This window comes from Haliotis cracherodii, unplaced genomic scaffold (genome assembly GCF_022045235.1).
Source record: "Haliotis cracherodii isolate W230 unplaced genomic scaffold, xgHalCrac1.p SCAF_5, whole genome shotgun sequence".
Taxonomy (NCBI): domain Eukaryota; kingdom Metazoa; phylum Mollusca; class Gastropoda; order Lepetellida; family Haliotidae; genus Haliotis; species Haliotis cracherodii.
In genome coordinates this window covers 62,932,384-62,956,974 of record NW_027266308.1, presented here as the reverse complement: position 1 = coordinate 62,956,974, position 24,591 = coordinate 62,932,384, and the positions used below count along the sequence as shown (strand labels likewise).

General features: G+C 43.2%; 1 protein-coding gene across 1 annotated transcript in view; it reads right to left on the bottom strand.

Moving 5' to 3' along the window:
- The window catches only part of LOC139442382 (lysosomal-trafficking regulator-like), an 87,475-nt gene that overhangs the window by 24,180 nt on the left and 38,704 nt on the right, over positions 1-24,591 (bottom strand). The window contains exons 6-31 of the mRNA XM_071223183.1: positions 24,171-24,338; positions 21,275-21,419; positions 20,983-21,179; positions 20,366-20,432; positions 19,108-19,223; positions 18,531-18,642; positions 17,594-17,806; positions 16,790-16,931; positions 16,222-16,354; positions 15,004-15,369; positions 14,509-14,763; positions 13,700-13,903; positions 13,026-13,307; positions 12,206-12,404; positions 11,857-11,991; positions 11,163-11,681; positions 10,476-10,618; positions 10,059-10,228; positions 9,425-9,551; positions 7,699-7,799; positions 6,607-6,693; positions 5,948-6,030; positions 4,134-4,292; positions 2,325-2,738; positions 588-715; positions 309-380 (exon numbers count right to left, since the gene is read on the bottom strand). Coding sequence (XP_071079284.1) covers positions 309-380; positions 588-715; positions 2,325-2,738; positions 4,134-4,292; positions 5,948-6,030; positions 6,607-6,693; positions 7,699-7,799; positions 9,425-9,551; positions 10,059-10,228; positions 10,476-10,618; positions 11,163-11,681; positions 11,857-11,991; positions 12,206-12,404; positions 13,026-13,307; positions 13,700-13,903; positions 14,509-14,763; positions 15,004-15,369; positions 16,222-16,354; positions 16,790-16,931; positions 17,594-17,806; positions 18,531-18,642; positions 19,108-19,223; positions 20,366-20,432; positions 20,983-21,179; positions 21,275-21,419; positions 24,171-24,338 — 4,737 coding nt within the window. The remainder of the gene's footprint in view (positions 1-308; positions 381-587; positions 716-2,324; positions 2,739-4,133; positions 4,293-5,947; positions 6,031-6,606; positions 6,694-7,698; positions 7,800-9,424; positions 9,552-10,058; positions 10,229-10,475; positions 10,619-11,162; positions 11,682-11,856; positions 11,992-12,205; positions 12,405-13,025; positions 13,308-13,699; positions 13,904-14,508; positions 14,764-15,003; positions 15,370-16,221; positions 16,355-16,789; positions 16,932-17,593; positions 17,807-18,530; positions 18,643-19,107; positions 19,224-20,365; positions 20,433-20,982; positions 21,180-21,274; positions 21,420-24,170; positions 24,339-24,591) is intronic.

Here is a 24,591-nt window from a genome sequence, read left to right as displayed (position 1 = left end):
TGTAGGAGGGGGACAGGACCATAGTCTGATTCCCTGCCCTAGACCATAGGCCATGTATACAGAATCCCTCCCTTAGACCACAAGCTATGTATACAGAACCCCTCTCTGAGACCATAGTCCATGTATACAGAATCCCTCCCCGAGACCATAGTCCATGTATACAGAATCCCTCCCCTAGCCCATTGGCCATGTATACAGAATCCCTCCCAGAGACCATAGGCCATGTATACAGAATCCCTCCCAAAGACTACAACACAACATTACTCTGCAGGAGGAATACAGGAGATCTGCCAGAAGATGTATCGTACCTGTTGTCTGATGACATCTTTAGCTCCCCACATGATGACATTGCGAGACTTTCGGTTGGTCCCGCTTTTGTCCTGTGATAAAGAAAAACCTGGTCAGAGAGAGCTACATCCACCAGTCAGCAGCACTGAAAGTCATAACTAAATGAAATACTCTTCTTTGTACATATGTTTGTACAAAGAATAAGATAGTGATATCACAGTATATGCAGCCATGACATTTATACTGACGTCTACACAAGTCAGTGTGGTTTTGGACGACACCTTGAATGCATGACTTACCAGGGTAAACTCCAGGCCGCGGTAGGTGATGTTGAAGAGTTTGGTGAGGAAGTTGTCCTCCAGACTGGTGGTCTTGGTGAAGAACATCTCTATTCTCTCCCCCGATGTCTTCACCATCTCCTCTCGCTCTGGAGGAACAACACAAAACCTCTCAAAAAACATAACACACAGCCTCCCACAAGATAAACCCCACGGCCTTCAACAAGACATAACACACGACCTTCGAGAAGATATAACAAACAGCCGTCAACAAAACATAACACACAGCCTTCCACAAGATATTGCACACACGACCTTCCACAAAACATAACACACAGCCTTCCACAAGATATTGCACACACGACCTTCCACAAAACATAACACACGCCCTTCCACAAGATATTGCACACACGACCTTCCACAAAACATAACACACGCCCTTCCACAAGATATTGCACACACGACCTTCCACAAAACATAACACACGGCCTTCCACAAGATATTGCACACACGACCTTCCACAAAACATAACACACGGCCTTCCACAAGATATTGCACACACGACCTTCCACAAAACATAACACACGGCCTTCCACAAGATATTGCACACACGACCTTCCACAAAACATAACACACAGCCTTCCACAAGATATTGCACACACGACCTTCCACAAAACATAACACACAGCCTTCCACAAGATATTGCACACACGACCTTCCACAAAACATAACACACAGCCTTCCACAAGATATTGCACACAGGACCTTCCACAAAACATAACACACGGCCTTCCACAAGATATTGCACACACGACCTTCCACAAAACATAACACACAGCCTTCCACAAGATATTGCACACACGACCTTCCACAAAACATAACACACAGCCTTCCACAAGATATTGCACACAGGACCTTCCACAAAACATAACACACGGCCTTCCACAAGTTATACTGTAAATCTGGAAATTAATCCGTCTCAAAATTTATACGACTGCTGACCTCTAGCCAAAAAGTGACTCAATACCAATACAACTCCCCTGTCCCCATCCCCAGTGGAATGATACATCCTTCCTTAATCCAACCTTAATCCAATCTAACAGCAAATAGCACCGCTTATGAGCGCTGAGTAGAGCACATCCGTAAAAAAACAATAAACAGTATTTTCCCAAAAACAACAAACAGTTTATATGTTTACTCTGTTGACTGGCATGAAGGAAGTTCAAAGTCAATAAAATAATTGAGACAACAACAGGTCACTGATTGGAATGCGGAGAAGGTGTCAACAAGCTTGACATAAGTGGGTAGAACTCTTGACCCCAGCAGTTATAACTTACCGGATGCCCATGGTGTAATTCCTATTCTTTGAATAACATTGTTATATACTTGTTACAGCTGCTGCTAAATAAACCATGTTTGTGTTTATATTCAAGTTGGTATTTCCGCTATCCAACGTGTGCATAGAGGCCGTCTTATTGTTGATAGTCAGTTTGGAGAATAAATGCGAAGTTAATTAATGAAAGCAAAGACCACTCATTTTTTTCGCATTTAATTTCAAGATTTACAGTAAGAAACACTATGTCTCAGGAAACATAAGACACGATCTTCAACAAAATATTACACACACACAACCTTCCCACCAAAAAAACACACACATGACCTTAAAAAAAAACTAACACACGTGGCCTCTCAGACAAATAAGACACATGCAAATTGTGAGACAAATGTGATTCATCAATAAATAAAGGTGGATCTCACCTATGAGAACAATGAGGTCAACAGCAAACACCAGAAACTTCTTGAACCGGTCCAACAGTTCAGACTGATTCACAGCAACAAACATCAGCTTCTTCCTCTTGCCAAAAAACTGTGCAATACGCGACTGATTGGCTGCCTTCCTTTGAGGCATGTCACGTGACTTGCCGGTCTGAGACACTTTGTAGGAATCCTGAAAATCGCCAGCAGTTGAGCCTGCCAGCCCAGTTTTAGTCGAAGGCGACTTTTCATCAAATGGCTGATCTGCAAATTGATCAGAGCTCCTGAATGATGGTGTTTGTTTCCTTGTGGGTTGTCTCCCCCTGGGGAACTGGGAGCGGAGGCTGCTGGTGAGGGAGGAGTCTGAGGCAGGGAGGAGGGAGTAGAGGTGTGCACTGGAGGGGTCGCTGTAGCTGCCTGCAAGGGAGGAGGAAGGTCAAGGTCACATGTCATTAAGGGTGATGGTGTGGGTAGGAGCCATGGGACATGACAAATTGAGCTTTGTGTGTTGCTGTGCAGAGTTGTGTCCCTTGGGCACACCAGAAACCTATGATCATGGGTCCGTATCCCATCTCATCATGATTTTGTTTCAAGGTTTGTCAGCACAATATCCCTGTTTGAGGGCTTTACCAAAGTGGTGAAAGTCTGAGACCTGCATCACTTCAGGGTTTCCTCCCACATGAAGCTGACACACTGTGATGTAACTGGAATACTGCTCAAAGCGGTGTTAAACTGAACTGAACTCAACTTAAATATACTACTCAAAAGAAGTTAAGGATCACCTGATTCTTTCATATTGGTAATGTTAATCTGTCATGGCATGACAGATTAACTATTGTAATATGGAAGAATCAGGTGATCCTTAACTTCTTTTGAGTTGTATATGTTAAAAATTATTAATTTGTAAGCTGTGGATGAAGCGTATGACATACATTCGATAATCAGCAAAGCTGATGATGAGGTGCTTATATGTGTGGTTTAAGCAATGAAGTATTCTCCATAAAATTATGCATGTACAAAAAGTTTCCAGTAAGATTCTGACATGGACAAAAATTGCATTAAATAAATCCCATACATCATGTGCCATACTACACATAGGGAATATATAATCAAGGAAAATAGTTCTCAACGAGCTTTACAATATTTGCTAATTCAGCCAACTGTTCCCTGTTTTCAGCAGAAGCCCAGAACAACATGACCTTGACCCCACCTTACAGTTTGAGGGATGTGCCCTCACCCTACAATATGAGCGATGTGCCCCACCCTACAGTATGAGGGATGTGCCCCACCCTACAGTTTGAGGGATGTGCCCCACCTTACAGTTTGAGGGGTGTGCCACACCCTACAGTATCTGGGTGTGCCACACCCTACAGTTCGAGGGGTGTGCCCCACCTTACAGTATGAGGGGTGTGCCCCACCCTACAGTTCCAGGGGTGTGCCCCACCTTACAGTTCCAGGGGTGTGCCCCACCCTACAGTTCGAGGGATGTGCCCCACCCTACAGTTTGAGGGATGTGCCCCACCTTACAGTTTGAGGGGTGTGCCACACCCTACAGTTCGAGGGGTGTGCCCCACCTTACAGTATGAGGGATGTGCCCCACCCTACAGTATCAGGGTGTGCCCCACCTTACAGTTCCAGGGGTGTGCCCCACCCTACAGTTCGAGGGGTGTGCCCCACCCTACAGTTCGAGGGGTGTGCCCCACCCTACAGTTCGAGGGGTGTGCCCCACCCTACAGTTCGAGGGGTGTGCCCCACCCTACAGTTTGAGGGATGTGCCCCGACCTACAGTTTGAGGGATGTGCCCCACCCTACCATAGCTGCCAGCGCTGGAGGTGCTGCCCCCGGACATGGTGAACCAGTTGTGAGGCTGCTGGCTGATGTCCTCGCTCCGTCTCTCCACGTACTCGATGATGAGGATCACCATGACATACTGCAGGTCTCGCAGGTTCTGACAACGTCGCTTACTGTGTTCTGTAGGGAAGCATCAGTCAGTGGGATAAGTAAATATGAACATCTCACAAAGCAAGCAGAACTAATGACACAAACATTATCTGGTATGGCCACATGAATTTGTGAATGAGAATACAAAAACAATAATAATTTTGTGTCAGGTACTAGGGCTGGGACGAGTCCAAATTTACTACCCGGGTATTCAAACCCTATTATCCGACACTGCCCTGGTACCCACTGTATGTCTCAGTATTGGGGTACAAAATGTACAGCTGTAAATTGTTTTACCCTGGCCAAATCTATTTAGATACACATATAACATGAACCGATTATGCGTAAACTGAAGTTCACTGAAGTATTCTTTATCTTTACTCACACATGTAAAAGTCAGAAGGAATGCACGCTTTAGGGCTGTGTAGGGAAACATGGGTACTCGGGTTGGGTGGGTACTGAGTAGGACCCGGGTTCCCACAGGACTACCCGGGACCATGGTGTGTCACGTGATATATTATTCAATAACAAAATTCACTACTACAACTCCATGGTTAAACTGCAAGTCACTTATGTTCACATTTCTTCCTGACTATGATCACATTCCTTCCGACTTTTATATGTTTGAGTAAATATAAAGCTTCAGTCAACTTCAGTGTTTGTGACCAGATCATATACATGTATCTAAATACTTTCATATACATGTATCTAAATACTTTTTGCCAGGGTGTCCGGTAAAACAAATCCCAATCGGACATTTTCATTTTGCACCCAACTCTTGAGACCAACAGTGGGTATCCAGGTAGGATCGGGTAATAGAGGGTCAGGTACCCGGGTAATATTTGGACTCGTCCCAGGCCTAACATGCATAGTCAGAATTGAATGTGAACATTAGCGACTTGTAGTGTAACCATGGAGTTTTAATGTTGTTGTCATTAAACAATATGTCAGGTGACTAACCAAGGGTACCCGAGTTACCCGTACCAGCCCTATTAAGTGCCCTATATTTGGCAACAAAGGCCATGACATGGTGATGAGGCAATAGTCATTCAGACCCTGACTCTACACTCTCTTTCCCACATACTCCTCCTCGCCTCTCTCTAACAATGACACTCAGTCTCATGAGGGTGACAACACCCCTCCCCTGAATACCAAATACCATATAATTTCTTGCCCACACCTGAATCCCAAATACTACTTACACAAACCTCAAAAGCACATGTCAGAAATCACTTTGCAAAGCGGAATTTGATCACAGACGAAAACCTATAGAACACGTTCCAAGGTCATAAAAGGGTGCAATTTGAGGTTAAATTACTGACAAATATTGAAAAAATAGAACATATAATGGAATATTTTAGGTACATTATTAATTAAAAAAATGTTGAGTCTGTGTACCAAATACGATTTCATTTGCTTCCCGGCATCTTCCCAGACAGGTCAAAATTAAAATTCAGTAGTATTAAGGGGATAAGGGGTGCGGATTATAGTAGATTATACGCTAGTTAGCTTAGAAGCTAAGGTTAGCATTTGACACTTGGATTTTGAGTGAACACCTATCCCCTAGAAGCTAACCTGCATCCCATGAACACAGTCCTGTCCTAAATGCCCTCTAAACAGAATCTACATATCAAAATGGGGTTGGCAACCTGACTCTCAATATCTAACACTCCTTCACTCCCTACCTGATGCCTGCTCCTTGTCCTCCAAGGCCTTGAGGAGGTTGAACATGTCCTCCACCTGTTGGTAGTGTGTCATGCCACTCCAGCTGCCAGGAACAACACTCAATTTAACATTCAGCAGAGACTACCACAGAAACATCAGTCAGCAGGGAAATAAATACTTTATCAGATATATCACCTAAGCATCTCATTTAACAGAGCTCTTATGCATGTATTGCATATACAATCTAAAACAAGTACCAGTGAATCAAGAACTCAAAACACAAACTTCATCTCCATAAACAAAATGTACTTGTACTTGAGACAGATGTGATGCAGACAGTCCACAGATTGAAACATTCCTGCTTGATAATTGGAGGATAAACAGCGAGCTACTGGAAATTTCGGATTTTACGTTTTTTCTTAACTTTTTCCCTCTTAAAATGTCAATGAGTAGTATACAGAATAACCTACACATATAGGGATTATCTGTCCCGAGTAAATGGCGTTAATCCTGAGACTTGGCGAGGGACTTTCAGCATTCATTCACAAGAGACAGATAATCAGTAATTCTGAGTACCAACCACCTTCTCTCTGAGCAGAACTTTTATCCACTCAACCAAGGAGGCGGTCCTGTACGTAAGACTGATAGATGCCCAAATCTGTCACCCATGTCTCCCTACCTGAACTCCCTGACGGCCAGGCTACACAAGACTCTCCGTACGTCCAACAGCAACAGGTTGTTCTCTGCCTCAACTACATCTGTCGGCCTGTCAAGGGAAGAACTGGGTACTGACAACTACAAACCTATAGTGATGTCATCCTATTGCTCCAAAGGTTTATTCAAAAAGTGGAAATCCCACAAACTCAGTTGCTTGTGTCCATGCCAGTATCCACACCCTTGGCCCTCTGGCTTTTCCCTGCTTGCGGTTTTACATTTTCAACCACAATCTTGGCTTTAAATATATATATAGGATAGCTACGCGATAAATTGCCAAGAGCAATGAAGAACAAAGTGTGGTTTATTTCACAAGAAAACATTGTTCTATCACGACCTCTTTTCTGGAGATTCGAATAGGCACTCAACTTGATGACATCATACATCGTACGACGTTATTTTTTAAAGGGAAGGGTCTAGTGAGTTGTTCCCCATAGATGTATCTTCGGTATGCAGATAAACGCAGTGGCCGAACGATTGCATCCGAAAGTGGGGAGACATGACAATCGGTACTAGGAGAAAAGGTACAGTTCATCGACATGAGGATTGTTAGAATATGCAGGAAGTACCAATCTTAACCCACTTGTTCAATAAAGTGGACTTATCCTACATTTCCGAAGTCAGATTCTATTCAGGGAGTCATAATTATAAAAAGTAACTATTTTAAAGATTGCACATGTTATCAACATCCTTAAAGAATCTACAGTGTTTTATTGTACGATTAACAGTGACCACAAGTGATTTATTTCTTAAGTATTTCATTAACAAATCCTAATCTAAAAACATTAAGCAGCTTGGCTAGTGTCCTCTGCTTTCACTGCTTTATGCACAAATGCTTACAGCTTTCCTGTATCAAGTGGGTGTTGTTTGACACCACAGTCAGCAATATGACAGGTACGGCTACATCTCAGACGCCTGTAAATAACCCAATGGACAAGGCCATCCAGCTGGTGATTGTCAGAGTGTGATGACACAGCCAGATCGCACACAGTCATCCTAAGCTCAAAGCAAGGGTGCATTCTATCCCATGGGATGATGACAGCGGCGGTGAACATACTTGCTATTCTGTCTGTTGATGATGGTGATGAGGTTAGTGAGCACCTCCATCAAGCCCTGCTCCAGGAGGATGGTAGACAGCATGGGGCACTGGACCAGGAGCTGCAGAACAAGGCAGAGGGTACAAACACGAAACACCAGGGTGGACACACAGAGAACCTCACCCCTGTGCCTTTTAGTATCAATACATCAACACAAGGCAAAGAAATTGTAATCTGTCATATATAAGTGTCCATATATTTGATGTCAAAAGACACTAGGGTGATATTCACTTTATCATACAAAATCATTGTTCCAACTTTTTTAGTGTGTAAACAGTACAAATGTTTTGAGTGTAACCAGCTTCAGTGGCATAAGTGATGTCATTTCATTGTGATGTCATGGTAACGGATGAAGTCAAAATGGTCTGCTGAGCACTGTGATTTAATTTCATGGAGATACACTAATGATATCTCCTGTGGAAACCATTCTGGGATGATAAATATCCAACAATAGAAATCAATGGGTATAATTCTAAGAACCCTACCTCTATTACATCGTAGCCATTATTTCTGTTTATGTTGTTCTCATTCTTTAAAAAACTTTACATTTTCAACAGATATCCTCTTTACAGTCAGTTATCTAATGAGCAGTTGCACGGAAAGCAGTATCAAAACTGATCTACTGCACAAGCGCAAGGCACTTCCTTTCTCTCAGAGCTTGGGTCAACAAGAAATTTTTTTTACCAGTTTTCGAAGCCACAATTTTAGTTTATCTTACCACTGATATTATATCTTAAGGTTATAAATGGTAAAATTATTGATCATAAGCTTAATGTTATCTTGCAAGATCACTCATGCAAGTAGAGCTTGTGCCTAAGGCTTTGCTAATGGACTCTACATTACTCTGCATGATTTGTGGAACTCATCAAACCAAGACAACAAGAACCATTAAGTCGCCTCACACAACCAGCACGGGTTGCTAGGGACCTGTTCTAACCCAGAATCCCAAAAAGCGGGGATACAGAGGACAAATATCAACTTGAGATGTCAGCTGTGTGCTGTGTTTAGAATAAAATTATGGTGCAATGTAACTGAAAGGTAAAGCACCAAATGAATGGGAACTGAACGAAGTAATGACTTACAAAACAGTCGGAAGGAAAGTGAAGGAGTGGCTGAGTGTGGAGAGCAGGAATACATGAACACTGGGAATCTACAGGTTTTTACTCGACGCAGAAATGTGCTTCCAGTACGCACAAATATATAAAATGGACGTAGGAAAACTATATATTTTAGTATTTTTATTTTTTACGCATGCATTTTGAATCATCGTCCACGATCAGTGTTACGTAGATCTACATGTCCCATGCCACTGTGAAATAATTGCACCATTGTTCCATTCACTACCATCATTACGTAATGTGAACCTCAGCAATGAATATCTGTACAGCGCTCTTACCTAGAACGCGGGGTTGGTTTCTTGGTCCCCGATGACAGTGGTATATCGAGGGATCACTGTATTACGACCTGAGGTATGAACTATCATGTTCCTTGTACCTAATTCTTGAAATAAAAAGAAGTTCCTGTCATTGAAGTAACTTATAAATCTTACAGTACGGTGCACTGTACCATGTCATCATGTTACAGGACCCTCATATTTCCTGTGAGGACCCATGAAATTAGTAATTGGGGGTCCCCTGGACTCCTCGTGTTGTAGGTCAAGGTCAAATCCTGATTCTATATACTGACCACTTCAAGAAGACTTAGAGTGTTGTGGCACAGTGGCAGATCATAAGCCGTCTGCTCAATCAGAGAGAGCAGCAGCACGACGGATGACTGCTGCACGCTGGACAACTCCATAATCTCCTCATCTAACCTGGAAACAAGCAAACTTGCACTGCAACTCATAACAGTTTCAAAAACACAGGAAATTTATTCAAAGACCATTGGATACTCTCATAAATGTTAAATTCCTTAGGTCTTATACATATACATACTTTACTATGATACTATGACACTAGCAGGAATATGATTCTGCCGCCTGGGGGCGGACAAATCATCATAATCCAAAGATATCCTATGTGTTTGTGATCTAAAACAAACTTACTCATCTTCAAATGTTATCTGACTTCAAATGAAAACAAACTTACTCGTCTTCAAATGTAAACAAACTTACTCATCTTTCAAATGCAAACAAGCTTACTCATCTTCAAAAGTAAACAAACTTACTCGACTTAAACGTACACAAACTTACTCGTCTTCAAATGTATACAAACTTACTTGACTTGAACACAAATAAAACTAAGTTGTCTTCAAATGTAAACAAACTTACTTGACTTAAATATAAACAAAGTTACTCATCTTCAAGTGTAAACAAACTTACTCATCATCAAAAGTAAACGACTGTTCCAGCAGGATGGAGACAGCTGCTTCAATGTGTTCCTTCCGGGCCGGGTACTGGTGGATCTGATTGGCTAACAGAGAAAAGCCGTCCATTTTGAGGAAGTTCTCCAGGTGCTGCTGGGGAGCCATCACAGTGTACATCCCGATCAGCTGAAACACAGACATCATGCATGAGTGAGTTACAAGGGCACTCGGACACTAGTTACCATGCACCCCACCCACCTGACCCATCTAACTACAGCCATGATAAAGTTAGGACCTGACCCACCTAACTCCAGCCATGACAAAGTTAGGACCTGACCCACCTAACCCAACCAGGACAAAGTTAGGACCCCAGTTCATTGAACAAAATAAGTTCCAACTTCATACATTATACAAGTCTGCATGAGACACATACCCTAATGACGGCTTCTCGGATCTGCGGGGAGCTGTTCTGGGCCAGGACGATGAGGCTGCCGGAGTTGAGCACCTTGTCATACACCCTGTCTGCCGAACTCTCAGGCAGTCTCCCCATCAAGTCACACAGGTAGTTGAGCAGGTCTGGAGACAAGCAAGATGGAAGTGCACCACAACAACCACAATAGAGGAACATGGCACAGGTGATCCCCACCCAGCTACAGGGTAGGCCTGCCATAGGCTGAACATCACACAGGATATGGGGTGGTGGGGTATTCGCTTATCAAGACCTGGTTTGATTCCCCTCATGGGTACAATGTGTAAAGCCCATTTTGGGTGTGTCCCACTGTCATATTGCAGGCATATTGCTGAAAAAGGCACTCACTTACAAAGGATAAAAAAGTTGAGGAAATGACATCTCTCTACACACTGCCAAGGTCAGGAAGCTGAGGGCAACTGACACTAGTTATTATTTCAAACATCACCTACTTCCGATAGACAAATTCAATGTCAGGTAAGTCCTTTTGACTTGTACCATATCACATCCATGGAAATGGCAACAGCTTTTCATAAAAGCTATTCCTCAAAACCTTTTTTAAAATACAAGAATATTCATCAAATATACCCATCAGCAGATTTGTGCAATCATTGATATCTGGGACAGATGGACCTCTATGAATCTACTCACTAGCACAGAGGGTGACCAGTCCCACATCTCGGTCTCCCATGTCCTTCTCGTCTTCATCAAACTCCATGTGACCATCCTCCTCATCCTCATCCTTCTCCCCCTCCGCAGCCGACAACAGAGACGACGTCTGCTGGCTCTCATCACTGACAGCGGAGCCCTCATAATCTTTACTCACAGCCTTTTGACCAGTGCCAGTTATCTCCCCTTGCCTTTCCGATTCCTCACTGCCCTCGTACCCATTCCCTCCTCTACTGTCTGAGCTGGTGGACTCGGTGTCAGTGACAGAGGCTTCCTTCAGGGTGTGTGTCCTTTCTCGTTCCTGCCCCCGCAAGCTCTCATCCCCACTCTGGGAGTGTGAGAAGCCTGGCGTGGACCTGATGGACGGGCTGGGATGTAATGGGGGGAAATCGGTGGACTCGGATGTGCTGAGGTTTGGCGAGGGGGGAACAGGTAGGTCCTCCTTCCCATGAGAAGACTCAGACTCCCTGAGCGCTGAACCCTCCTGGTCACCTAGTGATTCTGGGAAGGATAGAATTTGTGAAATTCATATCACCATGTGAACATAAAATTTCAAAGGCCAACAATTTAAACCATAAATTGAAAGAATTCAAGTTGATTATGAATCCTTTGGCTACAATTTCACACCCCACAAAACACCACATCTGTCCTAATGGAAGCATCAACAAATGCTTACCGGCATTGCTGCTACCCTCATCTGTCCTTGACCTTGCATCCTCGCTCTGACCTTCTGACCCCGATACAGACTTCTTCACAGATCGGCTACGCACAGTGACTTTTGTAACAGGTGTTGACTTGGCAGACGTGTTCGCTACAGTCAGAAACAGGCAATGTTTAGACCAGATACAGTACCAAACTACATATATTTGACTACAGAAAGGAAGCCAATTTAGGATTCTTAAAATTAACTGATATCAACAGCAATATCAACAATAGTAACTAGAAACCAAGGTCTTCAGACAGATGATGCACTGAATGATGAAATTATTCTGGCTGTCTGGTATCTGTTCCTGATGTCTACGTACCCCACCAGCACCGCAGGAAGTGACTGGACGTGGCGTGAACGACGAACGTGCTGGCCGCAGGGTGGACCAGCAACAGGAAGTCAGTGACCGCTACAAGCATGACTGGGTCTGGAGGAAATCCCAGCATGCCCTCTACTATGGCAGACACAGCTTGTCCAACGACTGGAGTCATTGACGGCAGGCCTTCCTGGATGCGTTCCTGAAATATTCATGGCTTGTGATACTTTTCATTGATCAATTTGAACGAGTCAGTGTACTACTACTACTAATGATGATGATGATGATGATGATGATGATGATGATGATAATAGACCTATTTTTATTGTGCTATTTCCACACTAAAGAGGCATGCACAAAGCACTACACTATTATTACCCCAGTCAATGGATCCGTGTGCACTCAAACATCATTCTCAGCTCCCTAGGAAGTATAGAAACCAACTGCCTGTGCGGTGCTAGGTTAACAACCACATTGCCATCTCATCCTGCCAGGTACCCATTCACTGCTGGATGAACAGAAGCACATTTCGAACAAAGTCATGTGCATGCGCTTCAGTGTGGGTCAGGACTAAAGCCCAAGAAACTCTCAGGGGTCAGCCTGTCAAACAAGGGTCACCCATCCAAGGTTTCTCCACGACCAACGGTGCTTAACTTCACCTGATTTGTGACCTGTGCGCTGTGCACAGGACCATCGACTGACATCACTGAAGGATGTGGTCAGGATTAATTCTACACCAGCAACCATATGGAGAGAACTTGACTACTTTCAGGAAAGTATCCTCAAAACCTTCACCGGAACATCAAAAACTGTGCCAACGTACCAGATAAATATAGAATATTTTGTTCATAATTCCCCCTGCGCGGAACTGCTTAATGTTGACATCCCGGTGTTGATGGTCTGGACGTATCAGTGTCTGCAGAGACTGGAAGAGAAGTTCCATCACCCCTTCCTCGGCCTTCTCCCAGACACGCCACGACAGCAGTAGTTGCTGTAGGATGGAGATGTCATGCACGACGGCCTCAGTTCCGAGACGCAGTATAGGAATGCAAGCGGAGGCATCGGGTCGGAACAGCGACTCGGATGTACACGAATCCAGCAGTGCCTACAACAGTACACATCACCAACATCAGACTACGTTCAATGAATACCATATCTCATGTTATAAGAGCCCAAATTAACACAAGGATGAGTAAAGACAAGGGAAAATCTGTTTGGAATGACTATGTGTTTATTCATCAATATGTTACATAACCACTATACTAACAAAATAACTGTGGGCTTTTTGACACTATATTCATCGTGTTTACTCCTGTGTACGATTGACCCTAATATATTATACCGATTGCGTGAGCGAGTCAAAATATTACATCACACTGGAAATAGTCGAAACAAATATTCATCCAATCTACGTAACACCTTATTCAAAAGTCCAAGCTTATATACAGCAACAAGTCTAACCTACAGCCCGAGCTATCATACAGCAAGCAGTCTAACCTTGAGGACTTCGTATCCCACAATGCTCCTGGAGGTGATGAGGACCTTGCGCAACATGGCGTAGCCCTGGATGTTGTGGAATTCGAGGGCCATCTGCGGCAGATGGTGGACGAGGCTGAACAAGAGTCGGAGGATCTTACTCTGCAGCTTCTCAACCTGGCGCTGCTCCGCTGGGTCGCTCACATCCTTACAACCCTCGTAGATCTAACAGAGGACAATATCAGTTGCAGTAATGTTGAATTTGTATACAACAGCAAAAGAAATCCTATTTTTTAATTACCATAACCTATTTCACTTGTATTTCCCGAAAGCCATGTAGTTTGGTATTTCACAGCTTGAGGTTGAAAAAGTGTGTTGACATCACAACATATAAGTCTCATGTCAAAATAAACAACTAAAATAGCTTAAGGACCATCCAATTCTTTCATATAACTATAGTTAATCTGTCATAGCAGGAAGATTAACTATAGAAATATGAAAGATTCGAGGGGTCCTATACTTATTTTGAGTGGTGCGGCCATCAATTACAAGCAGGGCGGAAGCAATCCCATGATATCGTGATATCAAAGTGACCATCAAATGTAAATGCCTGACAGACATGGCATAACATATTAACTACAGCAATATGAAAGAATCCATAACCTAAATCTGAGGCTGAGAAAAAATCAAAATGAAAATAATATTATGCATTTCCTTCTTTTAGGAACAGACACTTCAAGGGGCATGCCATTGGGAGAAAGATTGACGATGTTACTATTCCCTGTACAATGAAATATGTAATTTATGTTCCATTTCCTCCCTGTCAGTACCTTTGCCACCATGAAGACAAATGTCTGGACGCCTCCAACCTGCTCAACAGCCTTCTCCAGTGTCTGGTGAGATTGGTTCTGGATGCGGCCGAGCTCTGTCCACTTGAGGGTGGTTGGGTTCTGGAAGAGCAGAGGATCCTGGGATGCTGTTGGGTGCACGAGTCCGAAATTTGTCAGCATCTCATGCAGGCTGTTGAAGCAGTACTGGCTCAGGCAGGTTGGTGTTTGAGCGGAGTATGTCAGAACAGCCGACGTCTACAGTGAGAGGACAAGTGGAAAATAGGCAATATTCTGAATATACAATGGTAACCCAGAGCTCACACTAAAAATAGATATTTAATGCTTACAGAATGTTCAGAGAATAATAGAGAGAATATATTATTTCTTAAATAGGTCATGACACACAGTCATGTTAAACAGAACACCAATTCTTATCAGCAGTTATACATCTCCGTAACCATGGCAACAAAACATGATGAACCTCAGCCTCCTTACCCTTGCCTTCTCCATGTCCGACAACGTAGTTGCTCCAACCAGGACATCCAGCGAGAGATCAGCCTGACACAGGACGTCCTTGGTGAGGTACGGGACATAGATGGAGTTCATGTCTGTGCAGTCACATTTACTGACCGAAGTCAGATTTGGGCCGAGGCTGTAGTGGTGGAACCACCACTCCCGACTGAGGCTGGCAGTCTTGAAGACCATCATGTTGCCCAGGCGCCAATGTCCCATGTCCGCAGGCATCTCCTTCACGTGCCCCACCAGCAGCATTGGCTGGGACAACGTCGGCTTCCGTGAGATGTTGGCCGGGTAATCCAGAATTATCTCCCTTGACATGCAGCCATCGATTACAAGCAGGGTCTGAAACAATCCCATGATGTCGTGATATCAATTGAACGTCATAAATGAAACATGCATGACCTAATGCTAGACAGGAGTAAAAAGTAATTTAGTGCTGTCACGTATTTGTCAAATGAAAAATATTACGCACGTTACACAAGAAATCTTTACTTTATCCATTCCATTTCTTAGCTATATATATATATATATATATACATATATATATATCTTAACAAGACATTGTACTTTGTACTTGTACCTCAATGACATAGCACAAAGTATTTTCTTACAAAATGCCTCAAACATTAAAAATATTTCAATGTGCGCAATATATATTTGTATCGATATTCTGATGTATCAATACAGCATCAAGAGAAGCATCACATTTAAAAGTGGGAGAGATATGACAATCTGTATTAGGAGAGAAGGTTCAGATAATCGGCGTGAGAATTTGAGAATATGCAGGAAACAACAAACTAAACCCACCTGTTCATAAAATGGACTTGTGCGACATTTCCGAGTTCAGATTCTATTCAGGGAGTCATCATTGTTAAAATTTGGGTAAATATGTTTAAAGCTTGTACATTTTATCAACATCCTTAAAGAGGCTGTACATAATGTTGATATCTCATATAAGAAATAAATTACAAGTGGGAGTTGTTTATCATACAATAAAACACTACAGAGAGAATAAACAACTGGGGGCTGAGCCCCTCATGGTTTATTCTCCCTGAAGTGTTTTATTGTACAAAAAACAACTCCCACTTGTAATTTATTTCTTATATACTACATTCCTGTAACACAAACATGATAGCGCTTCATAATCTTTTACCGAAATCTATTTTCTACAGCAGATATAGTCATGTTGATTACCTTCCCTACAAGGGTGCTTCCATTCAGTTTCTCTTCATAGGAAACAACCAAGTGATGCCACATGCCAGGGGAAATAACTCCGTCAGAACTCGACTCCTTCATCACTTCGGTTTCGACTGAGCCACTTGTTATCCTGGGTAAAACAAACAGGAATGAGCCAGGTCTGGTGAAATGGGTTTAACATGCCATTTAACATTGTTTAACATTGTGTATAGCTGCTTGTACTAGTCGAGACTAATACCGGTTTTATTGTCCACTGAGAAACCATGCTGTAGTTTAACATGGATACCCCACTCAGACACAGTAAACTGACTCCAAGGCGACCAGATTTTGTTTTAGCCCCTTAATGCCCAGTGCAAGAGTGAGTGAGTTAATGAATTAGCAGCATTCAAACCATGAACATGCTTTACACATTGTAGCCAGGTGGGATTCAAACCCAGACCTTCAGTCAGAAGAGCAAATGATTTACCCACAAGGCCACCCACTACTCAAATATACAACAATGTAATAATTACAACATACATCACATCCTAATCACATCAGACAAAGATCACCAACTTCACATTACCTGAATACAAATGATCTGGTCCTGACATCGATCCACACTTCAAACATCTTCTCCACATTGCCCACAGAAAGTACATGCAGGCACTCGCACACCGGGTAGTTGGACAGGTTCTTCTGGGAACCCTCAGACTTGCACTCCCCGTCTACAAATACATTACCAACATCATTTTCTATACACGCAGTTCAATATAGTCTTGAGGGATCAAGTTTTTCTTGGTTTACAGCAAGCTCCTCACAGCGATAGCCCGTTCACGGAGTTCTCTATGCTATCGCAGCCACCCGCCAAAGCTCCCCACTGGAATAGGTGGCTACTACCACTACTCTTACCCTAGCTAAATTACTTTCTTTCTTTGTTAATTTGAATTTCTATTTCATTTCAATTACATGTAATTGGCATAGTAAGAATGTAAGTGTTAAATAGGGTGATTTTCCATTTGTCTGCAATCTCAGACCAATCTGATCAAACAAACAAGAAGTTCTTCTGGGAAATAAGGTTACATAAACCTTTCCAAGATTCTCTATGATGCCATTCCCAAAGACATAAACAAAGGCATGTGACGGACGCTCCCACACTGATGACAGCGATGTTACCGAGAGTGTAACGAAGTTGTCACATGCTGGGAAGGAGCTTGAGTGTACAGATGAGTCTACCTTCATTGTGCAAAAGTCAAACAAAATGTGCTTATTGAATTTAGAAATTCTTCTTCTTACAGCTTTATATTTGTTCGAGTATTAAAACCAAGATTATCATGATAACGAAGAAAAAATGTTTGATTCAAGGCTGACCATGGTTTCTGCTACTCACTGAAATTGATGGAATTGAAGACAAGTGATGATGAATGATCCTTTCTCAACTTTGGGAGGTGCATGAGAGGGTCGTCTGTGACGTCTGCTACGTTCATCCACCATGACACACTGAAGCCATTGGTGACAGGCGGCCAAGTAATCGAGTCCTTGATGTCACACTGCATGGCTGTCTTAGACCACACATACTGGGGGAAGGGGTCTTCTGATTCTTCTGAAATAATGTCATTCATTAATGTTGAATAATAATGTTTCTCAACAATTCCAGACATTATCACAAGGTGATTAAATTTGTTTAAAATTATTTTCTTTAAATGTATTTTTTAGAATAAAAATATCATTTATACTTATCCTGTGTCATACTAATTGCTTATCTCAACTCATTTCTGAAAGGTAGTTGAAACTTCCTGAACTGTGTTCCCCGAGAACAGAGAAACAGCTCACCGAATGCACCCAACCACAGTTGGCACGAAAATGAGAGAGTGACGAGTACACCGGCTTGGTCAGGTGCTTCCAGCGCACATGCCCCCAGACCAGGGGTGCATTCGGGAGAGCTGTTTTTATGTTTCACTGTTATTTAATTCAAACAAGGAAAGATAACTCTAATTGAAGACTAAAGGGAAAATCAGCAATGGCCCAATTTGGAACTAGGAAAAACAAGAATTGAACTGCTGGGTTTAAAAAGATACACACGACAATGAAATGGATTCACCAAGTTACTACTAATAATAAAACTAACATTTCTGAAATAGGAACTGACTTAACGAAAGAGTAATTTCTGTTTTATTCAAATTATTACAATAAACATATACCTATAGCAAGTTAACATTCGACATAAACGTGTCTTTTTCCCAAGGTAGTCAGTACAAACTACAGGTAGAAGAATACACAGAACTGTTGCTAATGAAGGATCTTGACTTCCTGTACAAATGTCTGACCTGTGTCTGGAGGAGCTGGTTGCTGAGTACGGGATGTGGGGAAGGTAACAGTGTAGCACGGCTCCACCTGGGAGTTCTCCACGACACTCATCAGGGTGGACAAGATGGAGTCCTGCAGGGAGGAAACATCAACTGCATCAAGGTAGTATTCTCATTCAAGTAGTTAACTCTTTGTTGCATTTAACGCCACACTCAGCAATATTCCAGCTACACGATGGAAGTCTGTAAATAACCGAGTCTGGACCAGACAGTCAAGTGATTGACATCATGAACATTGATCTAACCAATTGGGATATGATGACACGCATCTACCAGGTCAGCAAGCCTCATCACCCGGTCCCGTAAGTCGCCTCGTACAACTCAAGAAGACCAATTGCGACCCACATCTTCACTGGGGCTTTCTCATTCAAATACAAACAAACATGGGAGGAATGATTATGTTAAGTTTGTAAAAGACCCCCCTTTTTAATAAACTTGGAACAATTAAGGTCCTCAAAAATTGATAAACATGTAAAGGCTTATGTAGATTAAGCCTGAAGGAGGACAAAAGACAAGATGGCTCTGGTTCTGTACTCACCACTGGGAATCCCTCGACGAGGAACAGGCGGATGTACAGTCGCAATTCATTGGCTGCTATTTCTGTCTGCGCAAGAAGTTGGATCAGAGATAGCAGAATCTCTCGAAGGGCCAGCTCTGGATTCAGAGAGTGGAACAATCAACTTTAGACAGTCCATGTCAACACACACTCCTGACAGTCCATGTTAACAAACACTTCAGACTCCATATCAACAAACACTCCAGACAGTCCATGTCAACAAACACTTCAGACAGTCCATGTCAACAAACACTCCAGACAGTCTATATCAACAAACACTCCAGACAGTCCATGTCATCAAACACTCCAGACAGTCCATGTCAACAAATACTTTGGACAGTCCATGTCAACAAATACTCCAGACAGTCCATGTCAACAAACACTCCAGACAGTCCATATCAACAAACACTCCAGACAGTCCATGTCAACAAACACTTCAGACAGTCCATGTCAACAAATACTTCAGACAGTCCATGTCAACAAATACTTCAGACAGTCCATGTCAACAAATACTCCAGACAGTCCATGTCAACAAATACTTCAGACAGTCCATGTCAACAAATACTTCAGACAGTCCATGTCAACAAACACTCCAGACAGTCCATGTCAACAAACACTCCAGACAGTCCATGTCATCAAACACTCCAGACAGTCCATGTCAACAAATACTCCAGACAGTCCATGTCAACAAACACTCCAGACAGTCCGTGTCAACAAACACTCCAGACAGTACATGTTAACAAACACTCCAGACAGTCCATGTCAACAAACACAAATCGAACAGATCATTGTAAGTGTATACCTGTGGGTGTATATGAAGACATTATATATCTGCAAAGTAGACACAATTTTATGGATAACAACTTCTTTATTTAACTCTCAAACAACCTGACAATGGTATAAGGATCTATACCAAATGTCGCCTTTACAGCAAATAAAAAAATTGTTATCCATAACGTGTCTCCATTGTCATCCGTCAACTTCTAAGTATCAAACAATTCATTATGTATCTGAGAACGAATATTGGCACTCTGTGACTTCTATAAGTTCAAGGACAGAAAATTTGAAAAAGAAACTAAAACAAAATTTTCATTTTGCATGGTAAATGATTTGCAAGTTTTAGACAAGATAATTTGAAGGGATGTCTGGATCACCTGGACCCCTCCATCTGGACCTGAGACTTGGTCCACAGAAGGATCTCGGGCAACTCCATACTTTAACATTGACCTGTTTTCAGTACCTTGTTGGTCAACAATGGATTTCGTCAGGATGTCCTTGAAGCCGTCCAGCAGAACCTCCAGGATACCCTGTAACAAACAAACACAACGTCTCACATCGTCGTCAGACAGAGATACCAACCTTATTGAAGCACTGGAGTAATCAGTGGGGTCAAAAAGAGTAACTCCACATGAAACAAGGTAATGTGTACAGTACCATCACGTCCCTGTCTTCATCCGCAATATCTGATCGATAATATGACTTGAGTCCGTCTAACCATAACCACCAATCACTAACTTTATATCACTGAGTAATGAATATCTTAACACTGTGTGCACTTGAGCATGGCTTTCATGGTTAGCATAGTCTTGTTGCAGAACGCTGCATATCACTGGTGTATTAACAATTTAGCTCACTGTGATATTTTATGCATGTAAACATGTGATGAAAATGAGGAGGACAAGCATAAAAGAGTAACTTTAGACTCAAATTTGTAACTATTCCACCAAAGTCGTAATGGTTGGCATTACCATCTTGGAACAGAAATGTTGAATATGTTGCATTGAATAAATTCGCATTTCTCATAAACACTGTTAAACAATGTTGCAGCCAGATACCAAATATTGGAGCCAAGATTACCTCTGAACACACCCCCAAAACAGCAGGGGGACTACTACGCAGCATCTGCAGCAGCCGTAACAACACGGACAACACCACCTTGCTGACGGCGGCAGAGTTATAAGCAGTGATGGCCAGCTCCACGAATAGTCGGAACACGGACGGGAAGCAGATGGTGTCTGCATGCTTCAGACGGTTGTCGTGGCTTGTCTGCAGACCTGGAGGACATAGAGGAGTGGGTGAGTGAGTTGGGTCTAATGCCGCTTTGATCAGTTATACCACGGCATTGAGGACGTACAGGAGTGAGTCTTACTTTTCTTCCAGTCAGTGTGCATGGTGGTTTCTGTGTCTGCCTCATAACCATGTTCAGTCCATACCGCCTCTTCCTCCTCGCTCCCTCCGAAGTGAAGCAGCTCTCGGTACTCATCCTCATCCACCATCTCCTTGTCCTTCAGATTCTGGGTCAAGGTCAAACAACGGAAATGATACAGTGGGCATCATCCAAGATTTCAACAAAGTACTTGTATATTCCCTTGGTCAAACGACCTTGATATTTACCCTTCAGGTATAAGGTGAAGGTCAATTTAGGAATGAAGGGTAATGGAGAAAATAGGTAATAGGTTACACACCTACATACTGATTGTTTATGTTATTCAATGCAACAGTCAGACTCCAGCTACATAATTATCATAATGGTGACCTAATGATTTAGTCTGAACAAGATAAACCATGTGGTCTAATTGTTTCTGGGTGCTGTTGCACAAAGTGATCTCAGCACTAAGGTGATCATAACTCCCATACCTTACCACAAGACTTACGACAGTAGTAGTGCTAGGGTGATGGCAACTCCCATACCTTACCACAAGACTTACGACAGTAGTAGTGCTAAGGTGATGGCAACTCCCATACCTTACCACAAGACTTACGACAGTAGTAGTGCTAAGGTGATGGCAACTCCCATACCTTACCACAAGACTTACGACAGTAGTAGTGCTAAGGTGATGGCAACTCCCAAACCTTACTACAAGACTTACGACAGTAGTAGTGCTAAGGTGATGGCAACTCCCATACCTTACCACAAGACTTATGACAGTAGTAGTGCTAGGGTGATGGCAACTCCCATACCTTACCACAAGACTTACGACAGTAGTGTTGCTAAGGTGATGGCAACTCCCATACCTTACCACAAGACTTACGACAGCAGTAGTGCTAAGGTGATGGCAACTCCCATACCTTACCACAAGACTTACGACAGTAGTGTTGCTAAGGTGATGGCAACTCCCATACCTTACCACAAGACTTACGACAGTAGTAGTGCTAGGGTGATGGCAACTCCCATACCTTACCACAAGACTTATGACAGTAGTAGTGCTAAGGTGATGGCAACTCCCATACCTTACCACAAGACTTACGACAGTAGTAGTGCTAGGGTGATGGCAACTCCCAAACCTTACCACAAGACTTACGACAGTAGTAGTGCTAGGGTGATGGCAACTCCCATACCTTACCACAAGACTTACGACAGTAGTAGTGCTAAGGTGATGGCAACTCCCATACCTTACCACAAGACTTACGACAGTAGTAGTGCTAGGGTGATGGCAACTCCCATACCTTACCACAAGACTTACGACAGTAGTAGTGCTAAGGTGATGGCAACTCCCATACCTTACCACAAGACTTACGACAGTAGTAGTGCTAAGGTGATGGCAACTCCCAAACCTTACCACAAGACTTATGACAGTAGTAGTGCTAAGGTGATGGCAACTCCCATACCTTACCACAAGACTTACGACAGTAGTAGTGCTAGGGTGATGGCAACTCCCATACCTTACCACAAGACTTACGACAGTAGTAGTGCTAAGGTGATGGCAACTCCCATACCTTACCACAAGACTTACGACAGTAGTAGTGCTAAGGTGATGGCAACTCCCATACCTTACCACAAGACTTACGACAGTAGTAGTGCTAGGGTGATGGCAACTCCCAAACCTTACCACAAGACTTACGACAGTAGTAGTGCTAGGGTGATGGCAACTCCCATACCTTACCACAAGACTTACGACAGTAGTAGTGCTAAGGTGATGGCAACTCCCATACCTTACCACAAGACTTACGACAGTAGTAGTGCTAGGGTGATGGCAACTCCCATACCTTACCACAAGACTTACGACAGTAGTAGTGCTAAGGTGATGGCAACTCCCATACCTTACCACAAGACTTACGACAGTAGTAGTGCTAAGGTGATGGCAACTCCCATACCTTACCACAAGACTTACGACAGTAGTAGTGCTAGGGTGATGGCAACTCCCAAACCTTACCACAAGACTTACGACAGTAGTAGTGCTAAGGTGATGGCAACTCCCATACCTTACCACAAGACTTACGACAGTAGTAGTGCTAAGGTGATGGCAACTCCCATACCTTACCACAAGACTTACGACAGTAGTAGTGCTAAGGTGATGGCAACTCCCAAACCTTACCACAAGACTTACGACAGTAGTAGTGCTAAGGTGATGGCAACTCCCATACCTTACCACAAGACTTACGACAGTAGTAGTGCTAGGGTGATGGCAACTCCCATACCTTACCACAAGACTTACGACAGTAGTAGTGCTAAGGTGATGGCAACTCCCATACCTTACCACAAGACTTACGACAGTAGTAGTGCTAGGGTGATGGCAACTCCCATACCTTACCACAAGACTTACGACAGTAGTAGTGCTAAGGTGATGGCAACTCCCATACCTTACCACAAGACTTACGACAGTAGTAGTGCTAAGGTGATGGCAACTCCCAAACCTTACCACAGACTTACGACAGTAGTAGTGCTAAGGTGATGGCAACTCCCATACCTTACCACAGACTTACGACAGTAGTAGTGCTAAGGTGATGGCAACTCCCATACCTTACCACAAGACTTACGACAGTAGTAGTGCTAGGGTGATGGCAACTCCCAAACCTTACGACAGTAGTAGTGCTAAGGTGATGGCAACTCCCAAACCTTACCACAGTAGTAGTGCTAAGGTGATCGTAACTCCCATACCTTAACACAGACTTACGACAGTAGTAGTGCTAAGGTGGATTTTACAACAGCATCCAGGTCCAGAAAAGCTAAGCATTAAGTAAGCATATGATTTACTGAACTTTAAATTTACTATTGAAACCTTCACCATTATGATGAGTACATAACATGCAATGGCGCCACTCACCAACATGGCAATGATCTGGTCGTAGGAGTACTCGAGGATGGATGGCAGCTGCGGCAGGGCGGTGTTGAGCAGCATGTCGAACACTGCCTTCAGCTTGGTGGGGTCCAGCTTGACGCACTGCTGCAGGGAGTCGCGCAGCTGCTTCCAGTGAGCCTCCTCACCACCCTTCTGTACACACAAGTCAAGCAGTTAGCTGGTCAATATGTTCGTCTGTTTATTGTTTAATGCTGCACTCGGGGGCACGGGTGGCCCAGTCGTCTAAGGCGCCGCGATTCGCTGTGCAGAGTTGCGTCCCTTGGGCACGCCAGAAACCTATGATTGTGGGTTCGAATCCCGGTTCGCCCCGATTATGTTTCTAGGTTTGTCAGCACCATACCCGTGCTCGTGGGTTTCACCGAAGTGGTAAACGTCTGAGACCTGC